General features: G+C 45.9%; 1 protein-coding gene across 4 annotated transcripts; it reads right to left on the reverse strand.

Moving 5' to 3' along the window:
• Positions 1–113: 113 nt before the first annotated feature.
• On the reverse strand, positions 114–27107 carry TMEM268 (transmembrane protein 268). 4 transcript variants are annotated; one of them, XM_077143813.1, is made up of 9 exons: positions 26998–27107; positions 22514–22702; positions 16159–16268; positions 14188–14295; positions 13039–13188; positions 7483–7593; positions 6857–6937; positions 4534–4719; positions 114–2189 (listed from the first exon to the last, which is right to left on the reverse strand). In XM_077143813.1, the coding sequence occupies exons 2-9, from the start codon at positions 22620–22622 to the stop codon at positions 2010–2012; spliced, it is 1035 nt and encodes a 344-aa protein (XP_076999928.1). In that variant the 5' UTR covers positions 22623–22702; positions 26998–27107; the 3' UTR covers positions 114–2009. The 4 variants fall into 4 exon arrangements, with proteins under 4 accessions (XP_076999928.1, XP_076999935.1, XP_076999941.1 ...); XM_077143820.1 differs by lacking the exon at positions 26998–27107 and adding an exon at positions 26860–26878; XM_077143826.1 differs by lacking the exon at positions 13039–13188.
• Between the last annotated feature and the right edge of the window lie 626 nt (positions 27108–27733).

The raw sequence follows: 27733 nt of genomic DNA on the forward strand, positions 1-27733 counted from the left end.
CCTGAATACCCCACCCCACCAGGTGAGACCCCCAGAAACTTTAAAGGAAGAAAAAGCAGAAAATAACATATCAAGGGCTCTTTAGGCAGACCTTAAAATTGAGAAATTACTACTTTGTCATTTAACAAATTTTTATTCTCTTCTCTTAAGACTTATTAGGGTTGTATGATTGGATGATAAATTTGGACTTCTAGTGATCATCTTCTCCACCGACACTTCCATTTCCAGGTTCAAAATGTGGTGATTGGGTCCATGAATAATTCTCCTTTAGCAAAACGAGCTAAATATAAACACCTAAAATAGTCATTTTGGGGTCTATAATCTTTCTTCTCTGGCACAGGGAAAGTAAATAGTCAGACCCATTTCTTACATGCCATGTCACCCATCCATTTTATAAAGGAGAAAACTGACACTCAGAGGTTAAGTGACCTCACCAAGGTCACATAGGAAGCACCAGACCTGGGACAAGAATCCAGATCTCCTGCCAGCTGGACCACTGTTCTGCCAGGGACTCTCCAGCCAAGTGGAGCCATGGGGTGAAATCACAGACAAGCCCGGGGCCAGGAGGCAGCCAACCAACCTGGAAATCCCCAGAACTTTGGCCCTAAAAGGGTCTTTTAGAATCACCTGATCCTCTGTCCCATTTTACAGATAAGTAAACTGAGGCCTGGCAAAAGGAAATCTGATAAAAGCTACACAGCTAGCAAGTGGCAGAGTCAGGACCAGAACCCAAGTCTGTGCCAACCTCATCATTTAGTCTGGGCAGCAGTTTGTGAAAGCTGTCATAGAGATGACACAGCAATCAATCCATAGGATTCTCTTTTTTCCTTACCAGTTCTAGGCCATGAGCAAAAAGTATAAGATGGAGACTTTATCACTGGGGACCTCACAGTCTAGCTGGAAATACAGGCATGTGCACAGGCCATGAGAATCAATAACATAAACATAAGTACAGATAGCACGTACATCAAGAATTTTAAGGAGGGAGACAGCAGCAGGCTCACTATGTTGGAAGCCTTCCTGGAACAGGGGTGAGTAAAGCTGGGCATGCATGGAAGTCCAACAGGTGGCGAGTGATAGGTATATCAGTCCAGGCAAGACTTAATGTAAGGAAGGGTTTCAGGGGAGATGAAGCCAAAATGGCAGGTGAACGTCAGGTCCTGGAAGCTGGGAAGCCCTTAGATGCCAGGCCAGGGCTTTGGACTTGGGCCTTCGGAGCAACGGGACCTCCAACTTGCTCAGAAATAGTACCACTGGAAGTCTCTGAACTTTTCACAGAATTCCACGGGCGACTGATTACACATCATTCCATGTTCATCCCATCCGCTGTTAACTGTCATGCAATATAACTGTTGGTCTAAGATTGCACTATAAAATCATAACTACAAGCATCCATGTCTTTGAACAAAACAAGCTTTCAAAACAGACTTTTGGGTCAGTTTTTTTCCAAATATTTCCATTAACAGTCTTCTGTCATTGGTTTATTTTTCTGTCTCTTAGGAGCCTGGGTGCTAGCAGACAACCACAGGTGCCAATGTTTTTGATAAAATATTAAGAAGAAAAATGGAAAAAGTTCAAGAATTTGTATCTTTTCTTCAGACTGGGCAAAGGCAATCTTATAATTTTAGAGGTGTGGCAACACCAAAAGAGTAGATTCCCCCAAGTGACATGACAGCATCATCTGAACCAAGCTTTAAACAATTGAGCTCCCTAGACTGGCCACTGACACATCTTCCGGACTCTCCAGGAAATGAGCAGGGAAGGAGACGGCCCCTTCCATCCACATTCATGGTTCTAAGATGCACAGTGGGTGGCTTGAAGTGGAACCAGCTCAGCAACCACCAGCTTGTGTGCAGGGTCCTGGAATTGAGCACACCACTCCCACTGCTGACACGACTGACACCATTCGGTGTGCCTTCAGATGCTTCTCCTCGCCTGTGTTCTAGCCATTGGCCATCCTGCTTCTCACCTTCAGTCTTAGAGAAAGATGAGAACTTTTGTCCTTTGTGTCACCTGGCCAGCCAAGGGCAGCACCCTGTGCCCAGGAGGTGGGCCTCTATGAGCTGGCAGGGGCAAGGGACCCTCGCCGAGTCCGTGTGTCGTGTCCCCATTGCCTGGGGGAGCTGGGAGGTCACCAAGAGACGAATATAGTAGCCACCAAACACTGCCAACAGCTGCTGGGCCATTTCCTGGAGGGAACAGGGAGCAGAGTGAGACCACAGAGAAGACACTGAGGGGAGGGGTACAAATGCACAAGGGGAAAAACCCAGGCTTGCTTATGAGCTTGGACCTAGCGGTGATGCTTCCAGGCATGGGGCTAAGTGGGAAACACCTGGCTATGGAATCCCAAATCTGCAACTTACTCACTGGGGAACTCCTAGGCTCCCTCAGCCTCTGCTTCCTCATTTGAAAGGTAGGTGGCCTAACTGCTGAGCACAAAAAACTCATGTAAGCTCAAAGTACTGGTAAATTAACCATTGATTTATACCTAGTGATCACACATACACACACATACTAGTTTCAAATGTTCAGGAGTCTGGGACATACCATGAGGTCAAGGTAACTCACATGAAGAAAATCAAAATGATTAGTTAAGTGAGGGAGGAAATATTCCCATTACAGCTGGATTCTTCGAGTCACACAAGGTCCCTGGTAGATTTTCTTGTACACAACAGGTACTCGCAATATATTTAAATAAGAGTTTGCTTATAAAAATTGGATTTAGTACAGGCTCTTAACACATTTCTAAAGTGGAATTCACCAGACTGAAAATTGGGATTACAGGAAAATTGCTAAACCCCTTAAGCACAGCTTTTGTAAAGGGCTCTCACAAGGACCCTCGAGATTTTGCTACAGAGAATGTGGGTTATATCCAGGCTTCCTATGTCTGTGGAGTCGGTAATTAAGGACAGCCTTTAGAATCAGAAGGTCACTTACAGCTCTTTGACTGAGTCTGCACAAGTTTCTTCACCTTGTTGAGTCTGCTTCTTCATCAATAAAATAAGGAAAATAATAGCATCTCCCTCACTGAATTAAATTTCTTATATAGAAAGCGCTTAGCCCAATGCTTAGTGCACAATAAATATCACCAATATCATTATCATTTTCATTATTCAAAAAAGTAGAAACTCTACCTGGTTCTGTACAATTAGCTTTTCTCTTGAACTGTCCTTTGTGCTATAAAATGTTAAAATATTCTACCGCCCATGAACTCAAATTGGTCTTTTAGCCAAATTACTCTAAAGTCAATAATGTACAAAACATAGAACTGTGGCAAGAAAACTGGCCTACTTAGAATTAATAGGTCTCGCTTCTGCCCTTGGTTTTGCCACATTGTCCCTGCTCTGTGACCTTGGGGAGGTCAGCTAAATTCTCAGAACATTACTTTGTTCACCAGGGAATAAGGGAAAATAATCCAGACCTCACAGAGTATGCTAAACAGTTTTTTAAATGACAGAAATCTATAAGCGTATAAGAGGTTATTATAACTACTGCTCTGCCTTTCATAGACCCTGGGTTCCTACTGAAACACTACAACTGTCTGTGCTGAGACCTGGTCATAGACTGTATTTTTCCTAAGTTATAAGGGCAGCTAATTTAAAATCATGTGCACACAAAGTGATACTTCATATTCATGACAGGAAATTGTATTACTTTTGGTTAAGAAGAATGTGAAAAAATAATTTAAAAGACCCATATTTAATGGGCTATTTCACACACAAAAAGTATGTGACATCATCAATCTTTTTTTGCTCTTTAATAAAAGTCAGTAGGATTCAAGTGGAGAGTCTAATACATTTATCATTTCCTCTTCTAAACAGTCCCAACTGCAGGTCCCCACCCCCACCCCCTGCCCAAGTCCTCACCAGTACAAAAGGGAAAATCTGGGGGGAGTCGGACCTTGGAAGAAAAGAAAACACAAGTGGTCTCTGAATCAAGCCAGGCCTGAGGTCACCCCTTGCTAAGTGCCTCCCAGACAGTGGGTCTGTCCCCAAGGGGGGAAGAGGAGAACGCGAGTCACAAAGCACATCATCAGATTTCTGGTCTACCAGCATATGGCCATCCCCAGTGGGCAGACTGGGTGGCAAGACCCAACAGAGCTCTAGGGGTAGAAGAACTAGAATTCAACAGAGGTACATATAAGGATCAAATATCTAACTACAATTTAAGTAGGCAGATGGGTAGATGGCTAAACGGATGAACAGATGATTGATGGAAGGGGTGACAGACAAAAAATGACCCAAAGATGCATCAATATGCAGCACAGTTAAATAGGTTATGATCCATCAACATGCAGCTACCCATCCAATGCAACAATCAGAAAAGAATATCTAAGATATATTATTTTAAAAAACATGAGTAAGTGTAAAATAATTCCTAAAAACTATAAAGGGCTGGGATGAGGGGGGAAAACAAAAAAGATTGAAAACTAGTGAGCTAGAAGATTTGAATGGCCACTTGAGGCCCCCACATGGACTCTACACAAGCTCCCTGTGAGGAAGGCTGGCCCTGGCTGGCTGCAGTGCCCATTACCTCTGGCTCAGCCTCAGGGACAAGCTGGCGAAGCTCAGTCTGCATGAGCGGGCTCTCCCTGGGCCGAGGACTGCTGGGCAGCAGCGGAGTATCTTCTACGAGGTTCTCAGAGCCCTCCACCGACTCAGCGGTCACCCTGGTCTCCATGACCACACATAACCGACTCAGTCTGCTTCTCAGCAAGGACTGCAAAGGAAACAGAGGGGACACGGATCACGTTCTAATGGGACACATCTAAATCTGGGAGGCTGAGTCACTCCCAACACTGTACACCCAACAGAAGGCAGATTCATCTAGAGACTCAGATGCTAACTGCAGGAATATCTGGAAGTGAGCTACAATAGCGAATTCACTCAACTCCCTACAAGAGTACAGTCCACGACAGCTTCTAAAGCACTTTTCCTTTCCATGCTCTCACTTGCTACTCAAAGCAACCAGGGATGTGGATAACCTTATTCATAAATTATAGATGGAGCGGGGCCAAGATGGCGGCTTAGTAATGTGCGCACGTTTTAGTTTGTCCTCCAGAGCAACTACTAAACAACCAGAAATAGTACAGAACAGCTCCCGGAGCCACGACAGTGACCGGACACACAGCGTACCCCAGTCTGGACCAGCTGGACCGGCTGCAAGTCTCCAGAACAGTGAGTTCCCCAAGCCATGCGCAGTTCCCTAAGCTGCAGCAGCTGGCGCCCGGCGCCCCTCCCCCACAGGCAGCTTCCCGGAGGGAAAGGAAAGAAACTCTAACAGTAGCAGAGACTGAGTCCAACCAAACACCAATAGTGGCATTAATACACAAATTCTGACTACTATAATTAGGCCCCCAGCTCAGGCGAAACTGGTCAAGGTGGAGGTCGCCTATTGGGCTAACCGAAAAAGAGGAAAGGGGACGAAACAGAGACTTCTGTGGCTGTTTCCATGGAGGCTTGGCTGCCTCTGGATTCAGCAGTGGGATTACACAGGCTGCAACTGCCCCAAACATACACAGAAACAGGCTGCTTTCAGGGCTGTCTCCCACCTGAACCTTCCCCACCGGAGGGGTGAAATGCAACTCAGGTGGAATCCCTCTCTCAAAGAATTCAGACCCCAGGGCTTGGCAATTTGAAGCTATTAAAACCAGCCTACAACCTTTCCTCTGTCTCCACCATGCCCCAGCAAGAGAGACTTCCAAAGTTAAAGGAGCCACAACATCTTTTGCTGGTGGGACCCACAGACAGACAAGCGCCACATACTGGGCAGGATAAGAAAAACAGAGCCCAGAGACTTCACAGGAAAGTCTTTCAACCTGTTGGGTCTCACCCTCAGGGAAAATTGACGCAGGTGATTCCATCCCCCTGAAAGGAGGCCAGCTTTAGTCCAGGAAAACCCGGCTGGAGTCTGTAATACCTATGTAGACCCTCCTAAGGGTGGGGAGGAAAAAGGCACCTTACAAGCAGGACAAGAAACAAGAAAACAAGAACTGAAAAATTACCCTCTGTTAAACAAAACTTAAGCTAGAGGCCCAGAAAAAGCTGAACTGAAGGTCAATGAACAGATAGACCACAAACTCATCTAGCAAGAAAACCCTAGGTAAGATATGTGAAAGCAATCTCCAGAATAAACTAATTAAGGTAATTAAATGTCCAGACGCCAGCAAAAAATAACAAATCACACCAGGAAAACTGAAGATATGGCCCAGTCAAAGGAACAAACCAATAGTTCAAATGAGATACAGGAGCTGAGACATAAATTATAGACGAACAAACTGAGATTCAGAGGCCTGGTCCAAGACTACAAAGGAACGAAAGGGCCTGGACCAGTGCTAACCCACAGTTCCAACTTCAAGATCCAACAAGCAACACTTCCAGGACCCAGGGAAAGGCTGATTCTTGGGAAAGATTAGAGGTAGGGGCCTGGGCTCGAACCTGGGCATCACCGACCAGCTCTGTGACCTACACAGGCAGCAAGATTTCCCAGAGCCTCAGTTTCCCCATCTGTAGGATCAGAACAAAATCCCTCCAATCTGATTTCTTCATAAATTGTAGGAAGGCACTCTGAACCACTGAATGTAGTCTAAACATACAGTACCTCCCTCTACCAGGATTTATTATTATTATTATATTATAAAGAAATATATGCTATAAGAAATGTGGAAAATATGATTAGTAAAGAAGAGGAAGGAAAAATCTGGCATTCCCTAGACAAAAAAATAACCCTTGGTTCTACCCAAGTATTCTTTCTCCCAAATAAATTTTTCTTAGATATTTTTCTAACACTGCAGTAATAGGATCCAAACAATCTGGTCTCCTGGGTTTTGGGGTTTTTCTCACTTAGTATGTCTTACCTCTTGGCTAATCTTCATTTCTTGAACATGGTCAGACAGAAACTGCACACAGTTCTCCAAGTCGAAGTAGACAAACCAGAGCTGGGAAGGGGAGGGAAAGCCCTATGAGTGCAGCAGCCCCAAGACCACCCTGACCAGAGGCCCCCTCCCTCCTGCCTCCTCATCAGGGTCCACCCTTGAAGGGCAATCAGTTTTATTCCATTCTCCGGAAGGAACATGCCTTCTGTTTTCTCCCAAAGTACCACACCACACCACGACTAAGACTGGTTTCTATGAGCTGGTAGAAAAAAGGATTTGTGTTCAAATTTCAAAATGGTCAAATCCTGTTCAAAATGGCTGGCCCTCACATTTCCCACAAGTCACTCCAAACCCTTCCTGGACAGCTTGTGTCCATCTCAAGGTACCACCTTAATCCACAGTGGCCCCTTACTACACAGAAGGGGGTCTCAGGGAAGATACCCTGGAGCAGGGAGGAAGGAAAGGGCTTCTAGGCACCCCCTGGCTCACAGACTGCTGGACACACCTGGACACACTGTGCAGTGGAGCTCTGGGAGACAATGGAGGCAGTTCACCCCACTGGTCCAGCCCGAGGTGGACCATCAAAGACAAGCTCTGAGACACAGTACCTGGATCACACTCTGGCAGCCTTCCACCGTATCTGTCACCCCCAACAGCACCCGATGTTGCAGGAGGGCTCCATTGGCAGCCGCCAGCCTTAAGTCAGTGTTGGTGTTGGCCTGTAAGACAGATGCCCAGCCCCAAGGCCAGAACCCCATGCTGTCAGCCAGCTCCTGGCCCGGGGCGGTAACCACACAACTGCCCCGTTCCTATTCTCTCCCATCTCCCCTACACAATGGGGTTCTTGAGAGAGTAAATTCTATGGTGTCAAACAGCCCTGGACAGAAGCCCAGCTCTATTACTTTCTGACTGCGTGGCCCTGGACAAGTTATGTCCCTGAGCTTGTTTTTCTTCAATTGTAGACTAAGTATAAAGAATGTCCCTAACTGATAGGATGGGGAGAGGTTGACCTGAGTTCACCTATGGGAAGCACTTCACCCAGTGCCTGAAACACAGCTAGGCTGCAACAGGAATTTGTGGGAGGCGGGTGAAATGATGGGTTTGAGCATCTATTGTGTAAGTAAAGCACCTTCTCTGTCTTCTTTTTTAAAGTGCATAGCACAGTGCCAGGTCCTCAAAGGGACTCTGGAAATCAGTTTCCTTCTTTTCCTACCCAAACAAATTCACAAGTAAATGTTGAGCAGGCAGGGGCAGAAAAGGAAGAGGGAAGGTGACAGGACCCGAAATGCTGGTTTGGGGAAAAAGACCCCAAGAGGATCTTCAAGTGTAGTTTATAAGGCGGCACTGTAATACAGGACAATGGTCCCCAAAGGGGGCAAGACTCCCACAGGGAGCTGATGAGACTATTCCAAATGCTCCTTTGGTTGTCAAGGGATGGGGTGGGCTCCGCTGGCACTTAGTGCACAAGGGTCAGGGACACCAGACACGTGCCTTCCACTGAAGGTCATCTCCCATGAGAGACAATCCTGTACATGGAAGAACTGGCCCCATCCTACCTGAACTCCAAATGCCCAAGTAGACGTGAATGCAGGTGAAAGCTCTACTCATAATCTTCCCATCTGCCAACCGAACTCCATTTTATATGTGAACATAAAGTCTTTGGGGCATGGGTTTAACACGCACTGAATTTTAACAAGCATGGAATGCCATGACTATGACAACTGAAGGATGACAACTTTGTTTTGCCCGTAACTTCAGTTAAGGGTTATTCGCCCTCTCTGAAACCCACACAACCCGCAGCAATGCTGCTCTTGACGCAGTGGCCAATACCACCACCTGAATCAGGTGGCATCTAATTCACCGTGCCATTATTCACTATGATGTAGCATTTTCACCATGATGCTACATGTCAGTGCAAACCTACGAGCACCTCATTACAGCATCCAGTGTGGCTATGGCTGGGCGTTTACATAGTGAAATACACACCTGGTTATTTTAAAGTATTTTCTTTTCCCCATTATATTCGGTTAGGATCTTGTATTCATTTTTAAAAAATAAATTATTAGATGGTTTCATTATTTATGAATTAGATTTCAAAACAATAAAGGAGGTATTATAAAGTATGCGTTTTTGAAAGGGGGCATTGATTCTAAATGCTTATCAACTGGTGAATGGATAAGCAAGGTGTGATAGATTCATATAATAAAATACTACAGAAATATGCTACAACATGGATGAACCTCAAAACCATGAAGCTAAGTGAAAGAAGCCAGATGAGAAAGACCACACAGTGCATGATTCCACTTCTATGAAATGTCCAAATCTATAGAAACAGAAAGTAGATTAGTGGTTGCTTGGGGCAAAGGGACTGCAAACAGGCATGAGGGGTCTATCTGGGGTGATAGAAATTTTCTAAAACTGGATTGTGGACTGCCAACTCCGTAGCTTTACTAAGAATCACTGAATTGTGCACCCACTTAAATGGCTAAATTTTATGATACGTAAATTATACCTCAGTAAAACCGTTCATAAAGGGAAGAGCAAGAGGTCCAACAGGTTTGACGGCTGTGATTTAGGGGTGCTGTTTATGGGCTCAGGAGTTGGACCGCCTTGGATTCAATCCCAGGCTTCTCTTCTTCCTGACTTTGATCTGGAGCAAATTCCTTGACTTCCCCAACCCTCTGCCGCTCGATTTATGAAATGGGAATAATCATGTCTTCGTTAACACACAAAATTCTGTATGTGTTAAACCCATGCCCTAAACATTTTATGTTCATGTATAAAATGGAGTTAGGTTGGCAGATGGGAGAACTATAAGTAGAGTTTTCACCTGCATTGATGTCCAGGTGGGCACGGAGCTCATGACTATTGTAAAGCTCAAATAAAAGAACTATAATTAATAAGAAGCCAGGAAAGCCCACGCAATTCCTTTCTATTTGATAATAAAAGGATGATAATATATGCTCATCATTCTGCAGTTGACAGTCATTTCTCTTGACACTGAGAGCATCGCTGTACAATAATGCTGTGCCTCATTTTGTAAATGAGTGGATCAAAGCCCCAGCAGCTGACGTCACTGTCAACCTGTGACAAGCGGGTACTCCACGAGAGGCAGCAGAGCTCAGTGTTTAGAAATACCAATGCTGAGCAGGCCGAGGTTCAACTCGATTCCAGCTCTCACCACCACTATAACTTTGGGAAAATTACATAACAGCTCCCTGCCCTCATCTCCATACTGGAGAGACTAATGTCCCCTGCCTCAGAGTGTTATCGTAAGAATTAATTGAGTTAATTCATGTAGGACACTACATAATGAACCTTCCATGTTTATTCTGTCAGCTAATAAGATCATTATTATAATGGGATATTGAATTTAAAAACATCATTTTTCTACTGTATTATGTTCACCAAACAAATATTTTTAGGAATCTTTTACATGACCTGGCAAGGTAGTTTATTTTGTAGTGGTTCCAGGCAGGGTCATCTCTCCTTCACACACCTTCCAATCTTGAGAAAAGGCTAATAATATGGGGGAAAATATGGCAACCTATGCAAAATTTTGAGCCTTTCAAGACTGCTACACGACTGTAGGCAGGATACTAATAGCAAGAGTGACAAAGGCCAGGAAGTGGGGATCTATGTGGTCCTGAGTAAAAGGGATCAGGGAGGAAGAGAATCTTGAGCTAAGGCTCAAAGGAAGACCTGAGGGGGTGCTATGTGACTTTAGACTGGTTACTTAACCTCTCTGAGCTTCAGGTTCCCTATGTGCAAAACATAGTTAATAATACTAGCAGTTAATATTTACTGAGCATTTACACTATTATAAGCAGTTTGCATGTAGTAAGGTATTTAATTCTCAAAATAACCCTATGAAGGAGCTATAATTATTATCCCATTGACAGATGAGAAAACTGAGGCCTTGAGAGGTTAAGTAAAAACGTACCCCAGGTTGCAGAACTAGCAAATGGCAAAGCTACCCTGCCACCTTATAAGGTTGCTGTTAGGCATAGCTATCAGGCCCCAAACACAAAGCTCACAAGAGGTGCTCATTAAATACCTATTAGACCCCAAACACAAAGCTCATAAGAGGTCAAGACTGGGGAGGAAAGGACCCTGGCAGGGTTCCCTATATGAGTAGGCAGCACTGACAGGAGAGTCACTGTGCACCTAGGGCCTCCATGCTGCACCTATGAGTGAAGAGATGGGGCCTCGTTCATCTCTGTGTCTCCCCTGTGGCTAGCACATTACCTGGCACATGCAGGAGCTTCCTAAGGGCCAGCTGACTAGGGAAAGGAAAAGAGAGAAGGAGGCAGGGAGACATAGCATTCCCTGGCATTTCCATAATGTCAGTATTTACATCAATATCCCTGAAGCACCTGCCAAGTGCCAGATTTTTTGCTTGCTGCTTTTCTCCCTCCCCAAGAAAAGTCTGTTGCCACAGAAATGGCCAGCCCAACTTATTTCTTACAGACCAAGCACGAGGGCCATTCGCATCAACAGAGCCTAAGGCAGAGCCTGACAAAGAGCCTTTCAGCATGACTAAGCCCTAAATTCCTATTTGTTCCCTTACACCCAGGCATGAAACCAAATCCACAGCCCAAACCCTGACTACATCTCCCATGGTCCCACTTTCCGCTTCTGAGTCAGGCAAGAGAAGACTGTTTGGTAAAGATCTCGACGTCCAGCCCAGTGCCAGGCGTTGTTGGGGCAACGGCTGCCCAAGAAGCCGGAAAGACAATATAGGTGCAATGGGCAGAACAGGGGCCCCCCCAAAGATGTCCATGTTCTAATCCCCGGAACCTGTGAGTATGTCACCTTACATGCCAAAGGGGAATTAAGGCTGCAGATAGAATCAGATGATCATAAAATAGGGAAATTATCCTGGGTTATACAGAAGGCTCAATGTAATCACAAGGGTCCTTAAAAATGGCAGAGTGTAGAAGAGGGAGGCAGAAAAGGCAGGATGAGAGAAGACATGAGAAGGACTTGGCTCCCCACTGTTGGCTTTGAACACAGAGGAAGGGGCCACAAGCCAAGGACTGCAGGTGACCTCTAGATGCTGGAAAAAGCCAGGAAACACATTCTCCCCTAGAGCCTGCAGAAAGGAACACAGCCCTGCTGACACCCTGATTTTAGCCCCGTGAGACCCGTGTCAGACTTCTTATAGAAATGTGAGATGATAAATTTGATTTGTTTTAAGCCACAAAGCTCATAGAAATTTGTTTCAGCAGCCACAGAAAACTAATAAGTAGGATACTGACTAGGAACGTGGCTTGGAATCTGAGAGCCCTGGCTTTGAATTCTAGCTCTGCCATTTGTTAGCTACAAGATTCTGGATAACTCCTTGAGCCTCTATAAGCCTCAGGTTCCTTTTCTGTAAAATGAATATAATAACCTCTACCCAGAGAGTTTCGGGGGGATTTAATAAGATAACGTATGTAGAACATTTAATCGACAGCTTACTACAGATGAAGTGCTCAATAAGTCACAGAAGACAGAAGTTAAACAAGCAGACGATAATTAGAGCACTCATATATTAAGCTGGGAAGTATGGATCTTTTTTGTCAATCTGAGCAGGAATCAGAGGCGCAGGCTTTGAACACCAGATCTGTCACTCACGGTGGGATCCAGGATAAGTTAGCTAAACTCTAACCACCTACTCTCAGCCTCAAAGGCCCCTGATGGAATTAAATGAGGTATGATTGTCAACAAACCAGCAGGTCACTGTCTGCCCACTGCAGGAGGGAATAATGTAAATCACCTCTTCCCAACAATTACCTGCAGGTACCCTGTGCTGCAAAACAAGTTTAGAAACCAAGCCCCCCTTCCTCCCAGGGATGCTGTCAAGTACACACAGGAGAGGAGATGCGTGAAAGGGCTCAGTAACCTCAAAGCGGGGCTGCCAGGGCCCTCCTCCTTCCTCCCAGACTCTCTCAAAACACAGCTTGCTTCCAGAAACACAAGCCGCAGGGACGAGACAGGAAAGACAGGATTTAATCATGCCCTTAATCTGATTTCTGTTAGACACCAGGCCCAGGTGCCGTGTGAGTTTTCACAGTTTAAGACATTCCTGGAGGAAGGAAGGCGAAAACAGAAGTAGCCGACGCTGGGGTTCTCACACCTGCAGGGCCCTTCAGCAGGAAGCGTGGCACGGGACGTCTCACCTTGCGCTGGTGTCTCTCGAAGATGAGCACGAGGGTGAGGGTGAGGGTTGCTGCGGCCAGGGTCACGAGCAGCACGCCCGCCCAGTGGTTCCCCAGGGCAAACATCTGGCTGGTAGAGTAGATATTGGCCCACACCACCACGTAGAACACCTGCGGGAGCCAGGGGAGAGCCGTCAGGAACGGCCGTCCAGGAATGCGGCCGCTGCCTGCAGGCGGCCAGCTCACCAAGACCAGCAGAAGTCCAGGGCAGACACCTGAGCATGCCCCGTGCTCTCTGTTTATAAGCAACATGGGGGGAGAGGTTAGAGTAGCTACTCCTGGTCCTGGTCGGCCCTGATTTTAAATTGAACACGGAAAGACGGGCTCCTGAGTGAAATTAATTTGAGTCCAAAGCCCACGGTGATCTTCAATAGCTGTGTGGCCTGGGACCAGTTAGACCTCTTTGAGCCTCAGTTTCCTCATCTCTAAAATAGGGATGATAATACATATCTCAAAGAGTTGTTAGAAGGGTTAATAACATATAAGGGTTAATGACATGTAACAGGCAGCACTCATTAGGGAACTAATAAATGCTGGTTCCCATTCCCTTCCCTTCTCCCTAGAAGTTGGATATGGGAGTCAGGAATGATAGTGGACCATTTTTACATACAGAGAAGCAGCAAATCATTCTGCTTTCAAGCACTGGCTGGGTTCAAATCCTGACTCTGTCATATACACACACACAAATATACCTAAGTACATTGTGTATTTAAACATACTAGGTTCCCATATATATGTATATAAGCACACATGTGTATTTGTGCATGTGCATATGTATCTGTACATAAGATTAGAGCTGAAATGGTCTCGTCTATTGAACAGATGGGAAACCAAAGCCCAGGAGTGTGGCAAGTCTTGGCCAAGGCCAGTCACTGAGTCCAGAACCTGGGTAGGTCTGCAGATTTCCAAGCTCAGTTCACTGTAACCTCTGCCTCCAATCCTTTATAAACATACGTGGTTACAACCTTCTCCCTTAAATTTCCTCTTAGACCAAATCCCCAGGCAGCTAGTCTACCAGTTTCCAACCCCCTTGTCCATACCATCAGGCTCCAGGTCACCTTGGTGGCAGCCAAGGGCAAAGTCAAGGTCGCCAGCCCCTCTCCTCCTTACCACAGCAAAGGCCAGCCGCATAGGCCTCGAGTTGTAGATGATGTATCTTCTCACTTGGGGCTCCAAGAGTGCACTCTCGGCCAGGCTCCTGTACTGGTCGGCCGGAAGCTGCTCGGCCACCCAAAGGAAAGAGATGCAACAACCTCAGGAGAATCCCTCCCCCCACCCCCCGGCTTCCTTCCCATCAGCAAGCATGTCATTTCCAGTTCATGTGACCATCACATGGAGGGGGTATGAGAGCACTGAGTGGAAGTTACAGGGTGCAGCTCTCAGCTCAGGGAGGGATGGGCATACGGGAGAGGCAGGACAGCCTGAAATCCAGGAGGACATCATGGAGAGAGATCCCTGCAGTGCAAGACTCAGGGTCTCACAGCAGGCACCAGATAGCCTAAAGGTGAAGGCACAGGCCCTGGAGTCAGGAAGTCCTGGGCCCAAATCTGGGCTCTGCACTCACAGGCTGTGTTACCTGGAGCAAATGACTCCACTTCTCTGAGCCTCGGCTTTCTCATCTGCAGAATGAAGATGATAAGAGCCCCTACCTTGCAGGGTTGGGGACATATTAAATGAGCTTAAACAGGTACGGTGCTTGGTTCAGTGCCAGTCCCAGAGTGAACACTTGACACACAGCTCTGTTGTTGATGCCACGATACCAATAATGGGTAATACACACATGACTTCCTGCCCAAACAACAGGCAGGGGAAATGGCCACAGACCACAAACACCCCAGGAGATTTAAGAAAGGCCCTAGGACTGCTTAAGAAAATAGAAGTCAGCCATTAAAGAATTAAAGAAGATGCATGAGGATATGGTAGCATACCATGCAAACTGTTCACCGGTCAAGAAAACCCAAACTGAAGATAACTGTTCAAGAAAGATGTTCTTCCATTCAAAGGCTGACAAATGGAAAGATACACCAGCCACTGTGCTGATGAGGGGTTAGCACATCAGTCTGGAAAATTTTTCTTTAATGGTGACAAAATGTTTAACAATAATGCCATTCAGTTTTTTAAAAAAGTAAGTTCTAAAATCTTCTGCGTAAAGTTAACAGTATAATTAATTATCAGTAATTAATCCTCCCTGGCTACAGGAAGGCCTAATCGTACTGGGGACTCTGGGAAATGAGAAAATCACACCAATGCATATTCAATAATAACAACCTCAATAGCTACACTTTATTTGGACTTTACTACATGCCCAAAACAGTGCCAGAGCTCTACAAGCATTATTTCACTTAATCCTCATGAAAATCCTATAAAGCAGTCGTTAATATTGTCTTCATTTCACAGATGACAAAACTGAGGCTCAAAGAGGTGACGTCACCCGCCCAAAGTCACACAGCCAGTCAGTGGCCAAACCGCATCTGTGCCCAGACCTACAGGTCTATGAAGCCTCTGCTGAATTACTCTGCTTGCAGGTGATGCAGCTATCTAATAAATTCATGCACGCTTTCTTTTGCACATGCAGTTCCTTCTCCTAAAATGCCCTTCCTTTTATACACACAGTAAAGTCTTTCTTGTTCTTCAAGATCCCAGATCAAGTGTCTGCTCCTCCGTGAAACTTTCAGAACTACTACCTCCCTAGCTAAGTGTAGCATTTTCTCTGTGAATGTCTTCAACCCCTTGCATATTTCTTTACTGCAGCAGTAATATCACACTATCCTGATTTATACCCCCCACTAGGCTCTTGAGCTGTGTGAGCACACACACTGACCTCGTCACCTCTAAGGTGCTCTGCACCCAGCTAAGTGCCTGACACAAGTAGACACCCGAAAACAAACACTTGTTAAGTGAATTAATTGGGAAGAGAAGATAGTTCTAACAAACTTTCTTTATAACCCCCACTACATCCAGCTCAGAGTAAATGCTTAATAAATATTTTGTGAATAACTGGGATGGATGGATGGATGGATGGATGGACAGACGGATAGAAGGAAGGAAAAACAGCAGGTACTCCATTAAATCAGCACTCACCTGAATGCCCCAGGCCTGCAGTTGCTCTTCTGCAGCTCCCAGATCAAATGAGATGGGTGCACAGGTATTGTCGATTCGAAGAACTGTAAGGACCTGGCCATTGTGGAGCTCTAAAATAGACCAGAAGCTTCATCTGGCTGAGCCAACGACTTTAGAGGGACCCAGAGCCTGATGCCATCAACCCTTCTGACCATGAGAACCTTCTCCTGGAGAGAAGGAACATGGTCACCATCCTCAAATCCTCCTGCAGGAGGACTGGCCTTGATCAGAAAAGCCCCAGGAGGCAGAACTGAAGCCAAAGCATGGAGGCTACTGGGACACATAATTTGAGATCGTTTAAAGAAGAACTTGGCAGAGTGAGAGCTGCCCACACAAAGAATGAGAGGTAGTGAGTTCCCCATCACAAGAAATATTTTAAAAGAGACTGTACAACAAACACATGGAAAGAATGATGTAGTGGGTATTTATTCAAGCACTAGATAGGAAGCTCAATCAAATAACTTACATTGCCAGTCAGAGGGAACTGATGGTGGCTGACAGACTGAGGTTGACAGGCCTCCCAAAGAAGGCTACATCTGAATACCCAGAACCGGTAAATATCTCAGGTTACATGGCAAAGGGGAATTAAGGATGAAGATGGAATTAAGCTTGCTAATCAGCTGACTTTAAAATAGGGAAATGATCCCGGACTAGCTAGTGTAATTACAAGGGTTCTTAAAAGTAGAAGAAAAAGACAGAAGAAAAGTCAGAGTCAGAGGGAGCTGGGACCAGGGAAGAAAGACAGAGATGCAGCATTGTTGGCTCTGAAGATGGAGGATGAGTCAGGAGCCGCGGAAGCTCTCAAAGCTGGAAACGGCCAGGAAACAGATTCTCCCCTCAAACCTCCAGAAAGGAAAGCAGCCCTGCCAGCATCTTCATTTTAGTCCTGAGAGACCTGCAACAGACTTCAAACCAGAACTGAAAAATGATGAATTTGTGTTCATTTAAGCCACTGTCTGTAGTAATTTGTTATAGTAGCAATAGAAAATGAATACACCAACTTACTGGTAACCTCAACCTGGTATGTCTGCAACTCACTCAACATTTTAAAAGTATAAGGTCACTTTATTCTCTCAATAAAGACACTACACCAGAGGCTGGTAACCACAGTTATTAAAACACTTGCCCTAAAATTTAAAAACAACAACAACAACAACAAAATTCTTTCCTGCGCCAAAAGAATTAGAAACATATTTGTGCGCTGATGTTCACAGCAGAATTATTCACAACGGCCAAAGGTAGAAACAACTCAAGCGTCCATCAACAGATGAATGGATAAACAAAATATGGTGTTTCCATACAATGGAAAATTATTCAGCCATAAAAAGGAATGACATTCTGATACATGCTGCAATATGGATGAACCTTGAAAACATGATGCTAAGTGAAAGAAGCCAGACCCAAAAGGACAAACATTAAATGATTCCACATATAGGAAATATCTAGAATAGGCAAATTCAGAGACAGAAAGTAGATTAGGGGTTACTGGGAGGGGTGGGAGGGAGATTCTCTGCTTCTTTCTGTGTCTTGGAACATCAGCTTCCTTTGTCCCTTGAACATGGCCCACCACAGGACCTTTGCATATGCTGTCCCCTTATACTAGAATAAGCTTATGTCCCCTGAGCTTATGTTCATAATTTGGAAGCCAGCTTATTAATCACTTCTCTCAGGGAGCCTTCCCTGACACTCTAAATTTTTAATAAATTAAATCTGTCTGCTAAACCCACCCATAACTCCCTGCTCTTCCCCTTTACACGCATCAATGGTGAGTACATTTGTATATAATTATTTGATTAAAGTCTATCTTCCCCACCAAACCATATGTTCCCACACTGGTTGCACTCCTCACTGAGTCTCCTGGGCTGGGTTCAATGCCTGGCACAGTAAGCAGGAAATAAATGTGTGATGTTCAGCTAAATTAAGACAATAGGACTCTGGTTCCCAATTCTGTTTGGGTTCTTTTTTTATACCCCAAGGTATCAGCAATGATCTCAAAACAGGCATGGAATTCTATTCCCTGCCAAAAGTACTTTATTTTGCTTTTTCTTTTTATATTTTTCTTGTTTTGCTTTGCAAGGGCTAAGAGATTTGCAGGCAAGATGGTGAGGCAGGAAGGCACAAGCTAGAACAGGTTTGGTGTACAGATGATAGCTCAGTCTCTCTTGAACAGGGTAACCTAAACAAGAGGCCTAAACCTCTGGACCCGCTTCCTCATTTAGAGGATAACCATGTCCACTGAAGAGGACTTTTTTCACCCTAAATCATTAAAATTGCATAATTAAAGCATTTGGCACAAAATAGGTACTGAATAACTGATCACTATTCTTACAATTTAAAGCCAAACTTACCAGAACTTAAAAGGTACAAGAAAGGACACTGATTTATTTGTATACCTTTTTACCTAGCTCCAGAAAGAATTTAAGCTAGCTTCATAACAATGAAATATAAAAAGATTAAATTTAAATATAAACAGATGAAAAAACAAGAGAAGAGGAAAACAATGGCAGATAAGAGCAGCTTCCACGTGCCGAGTCCTTGTGATGTGCCAGGCAGTGGGCTAAAGGCTTTGCTGTGGGGTAAACTGTGTCCCCCAAAATGATAGGTTGAAGTCCTAACCTCTGCCCCTGCTGGTGAATGTGACCTTATTTGGAAATAGAGTCTTTGCAGATGTAGCTCAGTTGAAATGGGTTCATTCTGGATTAGAGTGAGCCCCAATCCAACTTTGACTGAAATCTTTTTAAGAAGAGACAGAGACAGACACACACAGGAACAAGGCCAGGTGACGACAAAAGCAGAGATTCGAGTGAAGCATGGACAAGCCAAAGAATGCCAAGAATTGCCACCAACCGACAGAAGCTACAAGAGGCAAGGAAGGATTCCTCCCCGGAGCATTCAGAGGGGGTGTGGCCCTACAGGCGGCCCCGGGTATTTAATACAGGTTTCACAGAATTTCATTTAATCCCCAACAACCCTAAAAGGCGGGCACCTTATTACAGGAAAAGGAAACTGAGCCTCTGCAAGGCTAAAGACTTACCTGATGCTAACATGGAAAATGAAAGTAAGAAAGAGAAGAAGGGTTGAGGGAAGGTGGTGTCCAAACTGCAGGTGGTAAGGCTGGACACGCTCACATTAACTCTTCCGATCACAGCACAATGGGACACCCACATTGACTCAGACTCCAGCATGGAGAACTGTACCAGTACCCAAGCTTGGCTCTTGGCTAGAAAAGCATTTGCCCGAGCAATGCAAAAGACTTTTTGTGGCATCTTTGTTTGCATTTCAAGCCATTGCTCCTGGATTCTTGGCAATAGCATCTCACATCCATTCTTCAAAGGAAGAACAGTGAGTCTTCCACTTAGAAGACTCGTTTTCACAGCTAGAGGTTTAAAAAAAAGTTGGGGGGGGGGATCCCAAAGCTAGCAAAGAAGTTAGGGAAGGACCAATTCCTACAAAGGAACAAGAATTTCAGACTGGCTTGCCAAAAATCAGAGATGCCAATATATCCCAGAGTGATTTGGGCAGTGAATAAAGAAGTATTTGCAAAGTCCCCTTGGGGTACTGGGGAGAAAGGAGGAAAAATTCAATTTCCCCATTGGGAGAATTTTTGATTTTCTCCAAACAGTGGCAACAACCAAATCAATAGTCCGAGCCCTTGATCTTGGGGTTTGCCCTTATGAAACCTATTCCTGCAAAGGACAGGTTAAACCTACTTAAAATTAGATCAGTGGTAGAATGTTTGTCTTTCATGCGGGAGACCCAGGTTCGATTCCCAGACCATGAACCCAAAAAAAAAAAAAAAAATTAGATCTAAGAGTTACTCCAGAGAACCTCTTTTGTTGCTCAGATTTGGCCTCTCTCTAAGCCAACATAGCAAGTGAACCCACTGCCCTCGCCGCCTACATGGGACATGACTCCCAGGGGGTAAATCTCCCTGGCAATGTGGGACAGAGATCCCGGGAAAAGCCAGGACCTGGCATCAAGGGACTGAGAAAGCTACGTGACCAAAAGGGGGAAGAGAAAAATGAGACAAAAGAAAGTTTCAGTGACTGAGAGATTTCAAACAGAGTCAAGAGGTTCTTCTGGACGTTATTCTTATGCATTATATAAACACCCCTTTTTAGTTTATGGTATATTGGAGTGGCTGGAAGGAAGTACCGGAAACGACTGAGTTGTGTTCGAGTAGCCTTGATTCTTGAAGATGATTGTATAAAGATACAACTTTTACAATGTGACTGTGTGATTGTGGAAACCTTGTGAATGATGCTCCTTTTGTCTAGGGCATGAACAGATGAGTAAAAAATATGGATAAAAATAAATAAATAATAGGGGTTCAAAGGGTAAAATTTTTTGAAAAAACGTAACATGCTTAAATTTTCTATAATAAAGTATTTGGCAAAAGAATTCAAAATCCTGCAATCTAAAACCAGGCAATCTTTTTAACTACGGCATAATAAGGAGAAGGGGGTTTTTAAAATTAGTTACAAATTTCAAATTAGCGGTTTACCATTTATATCTTTCTATTCATAAATATCTAAATTCTGTAATAAGCTGACAAACTAAATTAACCATATTTGGAAATCCACCCAATAAAACAATTTTGGAATCACCAAAAAAAAAAAAAATCAGTGTAGCAATGACTTCAAAATTCTAAAGGAAAATTATTTCTTTCCATTCTGTTGGCATTTTTTATTGAGTATATAAATTGTTTTCCTGATCACAGTAGTAATAAAAGTTAACATTGTTTAGAGTAGTCAAGTTTCAAATAAGTAATTAGCCACATTTCTCTGACTCTTTTAATTCAGAATGGTTTTCCCTTGCCTATTCCCAGCCACTCCTTAGCTCATTCATTCATCCATTCATCCATTCAAAAAAATATTTACTGACCATCTACTATGGGCCTCCCTGTGCTGGGGACTATGGACACAAGGGTGAACAAGACAAGCACAGCGCCCCTGCCCTCAAAAAGTTCAGATTCCAGCTGAGGAAGTTAGACATCCAACACTTCATTACACAGATACTTATTTAATTATGGGCTGTGACAAGTCTGTAGGAACAAGCAGAGATATATGAGAGGGAGCTCACTTAGACTGGGCCATCAGAAGTTTCCTCATGGAAGGAATATTTGAGGTGAGCTCTGAAGAATGAGTGAAAATTAAGCAGAAGAAAAAAGCAGAAAGGTGGTGATGGCACAGTTATACAGAGGGTAATGGTGGAGTTATACAGAGAAGGTAGGCAAATGAGTGTGGCTGCTGAATCATTATACTGATATTTCTTTTAGTCTCCAGCATCTTAGAGTAGCTAGAAGTAAAAACCTAAAATTGTGGAATTGTAACCCATACCAAACTCTGAAATCTGTTCTACAACTAATTATTGCACTATACTTCAAAATGTACTGCTTTTTCATACATATGCTACTTTTCACAAAAAGGAAGGAAAAAATGTCGATTGTGATGATGAAAAGCATTTAAGCCTTCTAGCCTCCTATATTCCGGAGCAGCTAGAAGGAAAAATCTGAGAGGATGGTACTGTAGCCCAAGACAAACTCTGGGATTTGCCCTTGTTGAAGAGTGCTTTGAAAACATTGCTTTTTCCTTTCTTTGCTTTGTATATGTTATAGTACACAATAAAAAAGCTAAAAAAAAAAAAAAAAGCAATGGAAGTACTAGAATATAATTCTAAGGTAGGGAAGAAAAAATAAAAAGAAAAGGGGAAAGGATGCAGGGAAAGAGCATGTCAGGCAGAAGTAACAGCAGTTGCAAAGGTCCTGAGGCAGAACTGCATGATAAGGAACAGAGAGCAGGGGTGGCAGGGCCATTCAGACAGGGCCTGTAGGCTGGTGAAGGGTGACTCTTCATGTTAAGCCCAATGGGAAACACTGAAGCAGAAAATGACATGGTCTGATGCATATCTTAAAAAAGATTTCTCTGGGGGGCGAGCCACAGTGGCTCAGCAGGCAGAGTTCTCGCCTACCATGCCAGAGACCCAGGTTTGACACCCGGTGCCTGCCCATGCAAAAAAAAAAAAAAAAAAGGATTTCTCTGGGTATCATGTAGGGAATAGATGGAAGGGACCCAGCTGAAGGAGGGGAGACCAGCTGGAAAGCAGAGGATGATGGCAGAGGTGGTGGTGACAGAGAGGTAGTGGTGACAGAAAAAACTGGGTAGAAAAGACTGAAGCTGGGATGGCCTGGAAATGTATCTACAAAATGTCTGTTCATATCTAAAGGAACTCTGTACCCCATTACCCCCTACCCCCACTCATGCTAAGTGAGCCCAGCACAGCATCCGAGGACAGTAATGAAGTGTCGTGACCTTACCTTGCCCCCAGCCAGGAGGGCTCCTACCAGGCAGGGTGCTCCAGCCTGGGGAGGAGGTGGGCACCGGGCCAGCTGCCCCACCAAGGTCCATCGGTGCTTCACAGGCCATGGCAGGGAGCCAGCTGGATTGCTACTTCCACTCCTCAGAGCCGTAGTTCATTCTGGAATAGCCAGCTCAGGTTTGCTTGCCTTCAGAAACAGTACAAAAAGGACTTCAGGCCTGGGTCTGGGTAGGCTGGGATTCTAGGACTCTATGAGACCGAAGGCTTATGTTCATCTTTCTGATCATGCTGAGAAAAATGCTCAGAGGGAAGGAGGAAGTGGAGAAAGTAAAACCCACCAGAGCCCCAACTGAGAGCTTCCCATCTGCTCTTGAGTCTCCTCCAGCTCAGCCACATTCCAGGGACCCACAAGGAGCTAAGAAGCTGACTAGGTCACACTCTCAGGCATCTAAGATCTGTTCCCTTACTGAGGGTGCCCCAGGGGACAGACCCAGGCACAGGCACACTCATTATGGGGAATGTTTACACAAAGGATCTCGAATAGCTTCCCATAACACAATGCAAAATACATGTGAGAAAATCAGGACAGAGGGAAATAAAATTACTACCCACCCACCCGCAAAAAGTCACAACCATGAAGAACAAAATAAACAGATATTATGGCAATCTGGTTCCTAAACAGAAGTGGTGGAGGTTTGCGTTTAAGAATGCAGAATCTGGAGTCAGATTAACCTGTTTAAATCCCAGCTCTGCCACCTACTTGTCATGTAAACTTGGGTGACAGCTTCAGCCCTCTTAAAACCACAATACCTTCCCCACAGAGCTGATGAAAAGAGTCAATGTGACGATACACATAGAGTGCATAAAACAGCATCAGAAACAAAGCATATACTCCAAAAATATTAGCCATTGTTGTCTGGAGGTTTGACAGAAACACAGCTGATGGACCTGAGCCAAGGATTTGGTTCTGAAGTTTCAGGTGGCTAAAGCTAAAACTGTAACACTGTCATTTAAATAGTTCGTACTATCTATAAGGAGAAAAGATAATGGTGAGGGGAAGGAAAGCATCTACCTGGTACTAAATGGCCTTGGAAAAGCTTCCAAAGACTCTAAAGCTGGGTCACCGAGTGTCACAGTGGCCATCAGCCTTGGTCATTTTCTATCAGCAGAAGACATAATGCTCTTTATGGGTGTTTCCTTAATAAGAGACTGAGTTTTCCCACTCAGGCCAGCTGCAAACTGCAGGCTTTACCTCTGTTACGTGTTCACCTGGGCGCCTGGGAATCATCCCTCACTGTGGAAAATCAGAGCCAGGTCCCCTGGGGTGATGCACAGCCCTGCTAAACAGCCTGATGAAAAGTCCACCAAAATCATGTTTTGCCACCATGGTGAAGCAGGATGGGGAAGACGTGAAGCCCTTCCAGCCAGCACGAATCGGTCAGCTTGATTCTGGGCGGGCCCCGGGGTTGAATGCTACAGATCAGGCCCCCTAAAGGTGGTACCTGAATCCCAAGCTCTCACCACTGTCCACCTCTCTCAGTATTTCAAGCAGGACCAGCCATGTAATTTGAGGGACCCTAGTTCAAAAATTATTAAGGAACTCAGGATGGCAACAGCAGCATTAGGCCAAGTGTGGGGCCTTTCTAAGCAAGGGCCCTCTGTAACTGCATAAGCCCCCTACCTGTGAAGGTGGCCCTGCTTTTCAACCCCAGAAGATCACTAGGGACCTCCTTTCCCCAGCCATGGATATACAAAGCATGAGCCTTTAACTAAAAACTATCATGCACATGTCCTTTACCAGGCTCTGAAGTTGAAAAGCAGCAAGGTATTATGAAAAGATCATGGACTCGAGAACCAAAAAGCCTAGGCTTGCGTCTCCGCTTGGCCATTCACAAGCTCTGTGACATCTGCATCAAGATACTTAGTGGGCTGAGCCTTCTTATCTTCATCTGTAAAATGGAGAGACAATGGTCAACCCCAAACAGCCACAGCAGGGGAATAGAAGGAAATGCAAGCATGACTTCCAGCTCCCTGCTCCCCATGCAGGTGCCTTTCCTCAAGACATTTCCTGCTTCTCATGAGAGAAAACTGAGGCTCAAAGTAACTTGTCCAAGGTTGGAACCAGGCCTGTAATCACCAACCCCACAATCACCACACCTTGTGCTACTTCTGAGCCTGTGCCTTTAACCGCCTTAAAAAGACATGAATGAGTTCTGGGAGGTTGCATTTCCCACGTGTGGTCTAGTAATACATTCCAGTTGGCTATGAGATGCAGCATTTTGGAGGAACATGGACTTCTCTGGGAGAGCAGGCTCCAGCTCTTATTTAGTTTAATCCAAGGCCTGGCCTGCAGCAGGCAATCCCAGGTATTGTTGAACATTTTGCCAAACAATTGTGCCACCCCTTACTTCCTTCCTCTTACTTTGTACCCCAAGACACATAATAGCAACAATAGCTACAAGATGTCTGCCCTGCACTTGACAATCACTGCAGCCCTTTCCACCACTGTCTCATCTGATCCCCTCCTAGACTCCAAAGCAGATATAATCCTTAGGTTCATTTTCCAAGGAACCCAGGGACATCATGGGCAGGGGCCTGCAGCCCAGAGAACCCGCAATGTCTCAAAGAGACCCCTGGGATCCAGGAGCCCGCCCTCCATCCTTCTAGGCAGGACAGGCAAGCTGGAGCTACACAGGTAGTCCGGCAGATTGCATGGAAGCTTCCATTACTTGCTTCGTAAAGCTAGATTCAGGCTACTCAAGAAAACCAGTTGGTTATTCTCAAATAATCCCACGGTTAGGCATGGTCTTGGAGAAGAAATCCCAACACCCCAGTTGGCCAATTAGCCTCCCTGAAAGCACCAATCAGGGAAATTCATTCATTCACCTGGACACTGTTCTACTGTAATGGGTGAAGGTAACCTGTCCTGTCCTGCCACTTCTCACCTGTGTGACCCTGAGCAAGTCTGCCCCACGTCCCTCATGAGTAAATGCAGAAAATAATAGTAACCTTGGGGTTGTTGTGAGGCTTAGGGTTCATACAGGTAAACCACTAGAACAGGAATCACTGGAGGAACACAGCTGTCATTGTGTTTACTTCAGGGACATATCCTAAGAAACTTCTAGTGCCAGGCCCTGTGTTTTTCTAACTACAAAACCAGAAATAAACTCTAAAATCCCCAATCAGCCCTTCCTGCTGGGGATCACCATCTAATGAGGGACAAAGCAAAACAGAATTACAGCAGACAATTATTAAACAAGAAAATCAGAGGCAACACCTTGAGGTAGGGAGAGGTTCTCCAGGAGGCTTCTTGCAGCAGGGAAGGTGTAAACTGAGCCTCGGGGGAAGGGTGGCTCTTGGGTTTGGGAAAGGTAGAAGAGAAGCAAGTGCCAAGTAGGAAGGGTTCCAGATCAGAGGCCAGGACAGCACAATTGAGGCAGCGGGGTTGCACAAACCCACTGTGCACTCACTTTGTACGCTCATTCAGCCGCCTGTGCTGCCTCCCTCCTCCCAACCTGGATTCTGCAGGGGTCAGGAGGCAGGGCAGCAGTACTTCTTGAGACCCTTCAGTACATCCTGAGCCCAGGCTCCCACTCCATCCTGCACCATCCTTAGAGCGACAGGAGAGGGACAGCAGAGGGTGTGAGGCCAGCCTGGGCTCCTGCAGCTGACACCAGTTCCGCCACTTCACTGAGTTCCCTTTGCTGATTCTGCATTTTAACCAGACCTCCCATTTGTTCATCTTGTAACGACTAGGCTCCCCTCTTTTTTAGGTAGATAGAGAGCCCCTGTTGAGCAAATGTCTCTGCAGACCAAACACTGAATGCCCTGCCTCCCCAAGGAGCCCGGGGCTTGAGTTTTGTCTGGAAAAGAGAAACAGAGAGGGAAGGAGAAAGAGAAACTCAGCGTTTTAAAAATTCAGGTTGTTTTTGTCTGTCAAGTTGGAAAGTTCCAGCAAAAGAACACAGGAGGGCCTGACACAGAAGTTTTGGGGATGGAAAGCATCGAGGGAAAAAGTGGGCTCAAGTTCTCCATTTTGCAGGTGAGCAAATTGTAAAAGAAAATGACCTGAGATCAAGAAGCCAGTCGGGGACGGAGCCTGAACCGGAATCCGGGGCTCAACCAGAAGGGGCTGGGGGGCACCACACATGGCCTGGCCTTGGGCAGCTGCCCTCAAGTCCTCTCCCAGCTCGCTCCCTGGGGATCGCCCTTCTTCACCCCAAGAAGCACCTCCGGCAATGGGTACACAGGAACCTCCCTTCTCCCACGCAAGACACACCAGGGGAAAGCGGCCCAAAGGCCCCCGGAAGAGCCCAAACCCAGCGCCAAGGCGCCGACCCAGACCTTGAGGGCCCCAAACGCAGGCCGAGACGGGGCCGCGCCGTACAAATCTGAGATGCAAGACGCACGAGCACGGCGCGCGGGCGCAGGGACGCAGGCGCCCCGACCCCGCGCGCCCCCGGCCAGGCGGCGCACACTCACCCTCCCACGCCGCCGCCGTCGCCATCGCCGCCCTGGGACGTGGAAGGCCGGGGGCGGCTGCCGCCCCACCGTGACGGTCGCCGCAGCCTCGGGGACGGCCGCCCGGCGCCCCCGCCGCCCTGCCCGCCTCCTGCGCCGCGACGCGCCGCCCTCCCCGGTCCCGCCCCCCGGGAACGAGCCGGCCCCGCTCGGTCACTCCACCGGAGGGGCCGCCCCGCCAGCCTTGCCTTCGGGCGGGAGAGGCTACCCTTCTCCTGGGTCCGCCTGGAAGCCGAGCTGAGAGGCTGCGTTTCGTCAGCCAGACCCCCTCCAGGGATGCCGCAAAGAGCCTCTGCGCCTTCACGCACCACGTGTACCTGGGGCTCTGAGGGCCTCCCGCGGGACCTGGGCCAACCTCCCTACCTTACCGCTGGAGGTCCAGGCCAGGCCTGACATACAGTCCTGGGATTCAGCAGATGAAGCGATATTTGGGACCCGAAATTCTCCGGACTTGTTTTTAATGAGAAGCCGTATGTGCACGATTTAACTTAAGTGCACGAGCATCAGTTTGGGGATCAGACCACCTAAGCGCTAATCCAAGACTCCCCACTTATCAGTGATAACCCTGTCCTCTGATAGATAAGCATCTCTCTGTGCCTTAGTTTTCTGTAAATGACTGATATTTGTAACTATGTCATGGGTTGTGAAGATTTAATGAAACAATCTATGTGAGGTGTTCACAACTGCTAGACACATG

This window comes from Tamandua tetradactyla, chromosome 2, assembly GCF_023851605.1.
Source record: "Tamandua tetradactyla isolate mTamTet1 chromosome 2, mTamTet1.pri, whole genome shotgun sequence".
Classification (NCBI taxonomy): Eukaryota; Metazoa; Chordata; class Mammalia; order Pilosa; family Myrmecophagidae; genus Tamandua; species Tamandua tetradactyla.

Bases quoted from the DNA above. Each gene is read 5' to 3' on its own strand.
- TMEM268 (XM_077143813.1), bottom strand. From the start codon at position 22,622: ATGGCCTGTGAAGCACCGATGGACCTTGGTGGGGCAGCTGGCCCGGTG. The intron at 7,594-13,038 runs GTGAGACGTCCC...TCTGTCTTACAG, and splicing joins TCGAGAGACACCAGCGCAAG to GCCAACACCAACACTGACTT. The intron at 2,190-4,533 runs GTAATGGGCACT...TGTTCCCTCCAG, and splicing joins TCCCTGAGGCTGAGCCAGAG to GAAATGGCCCAGCAGCTGTT.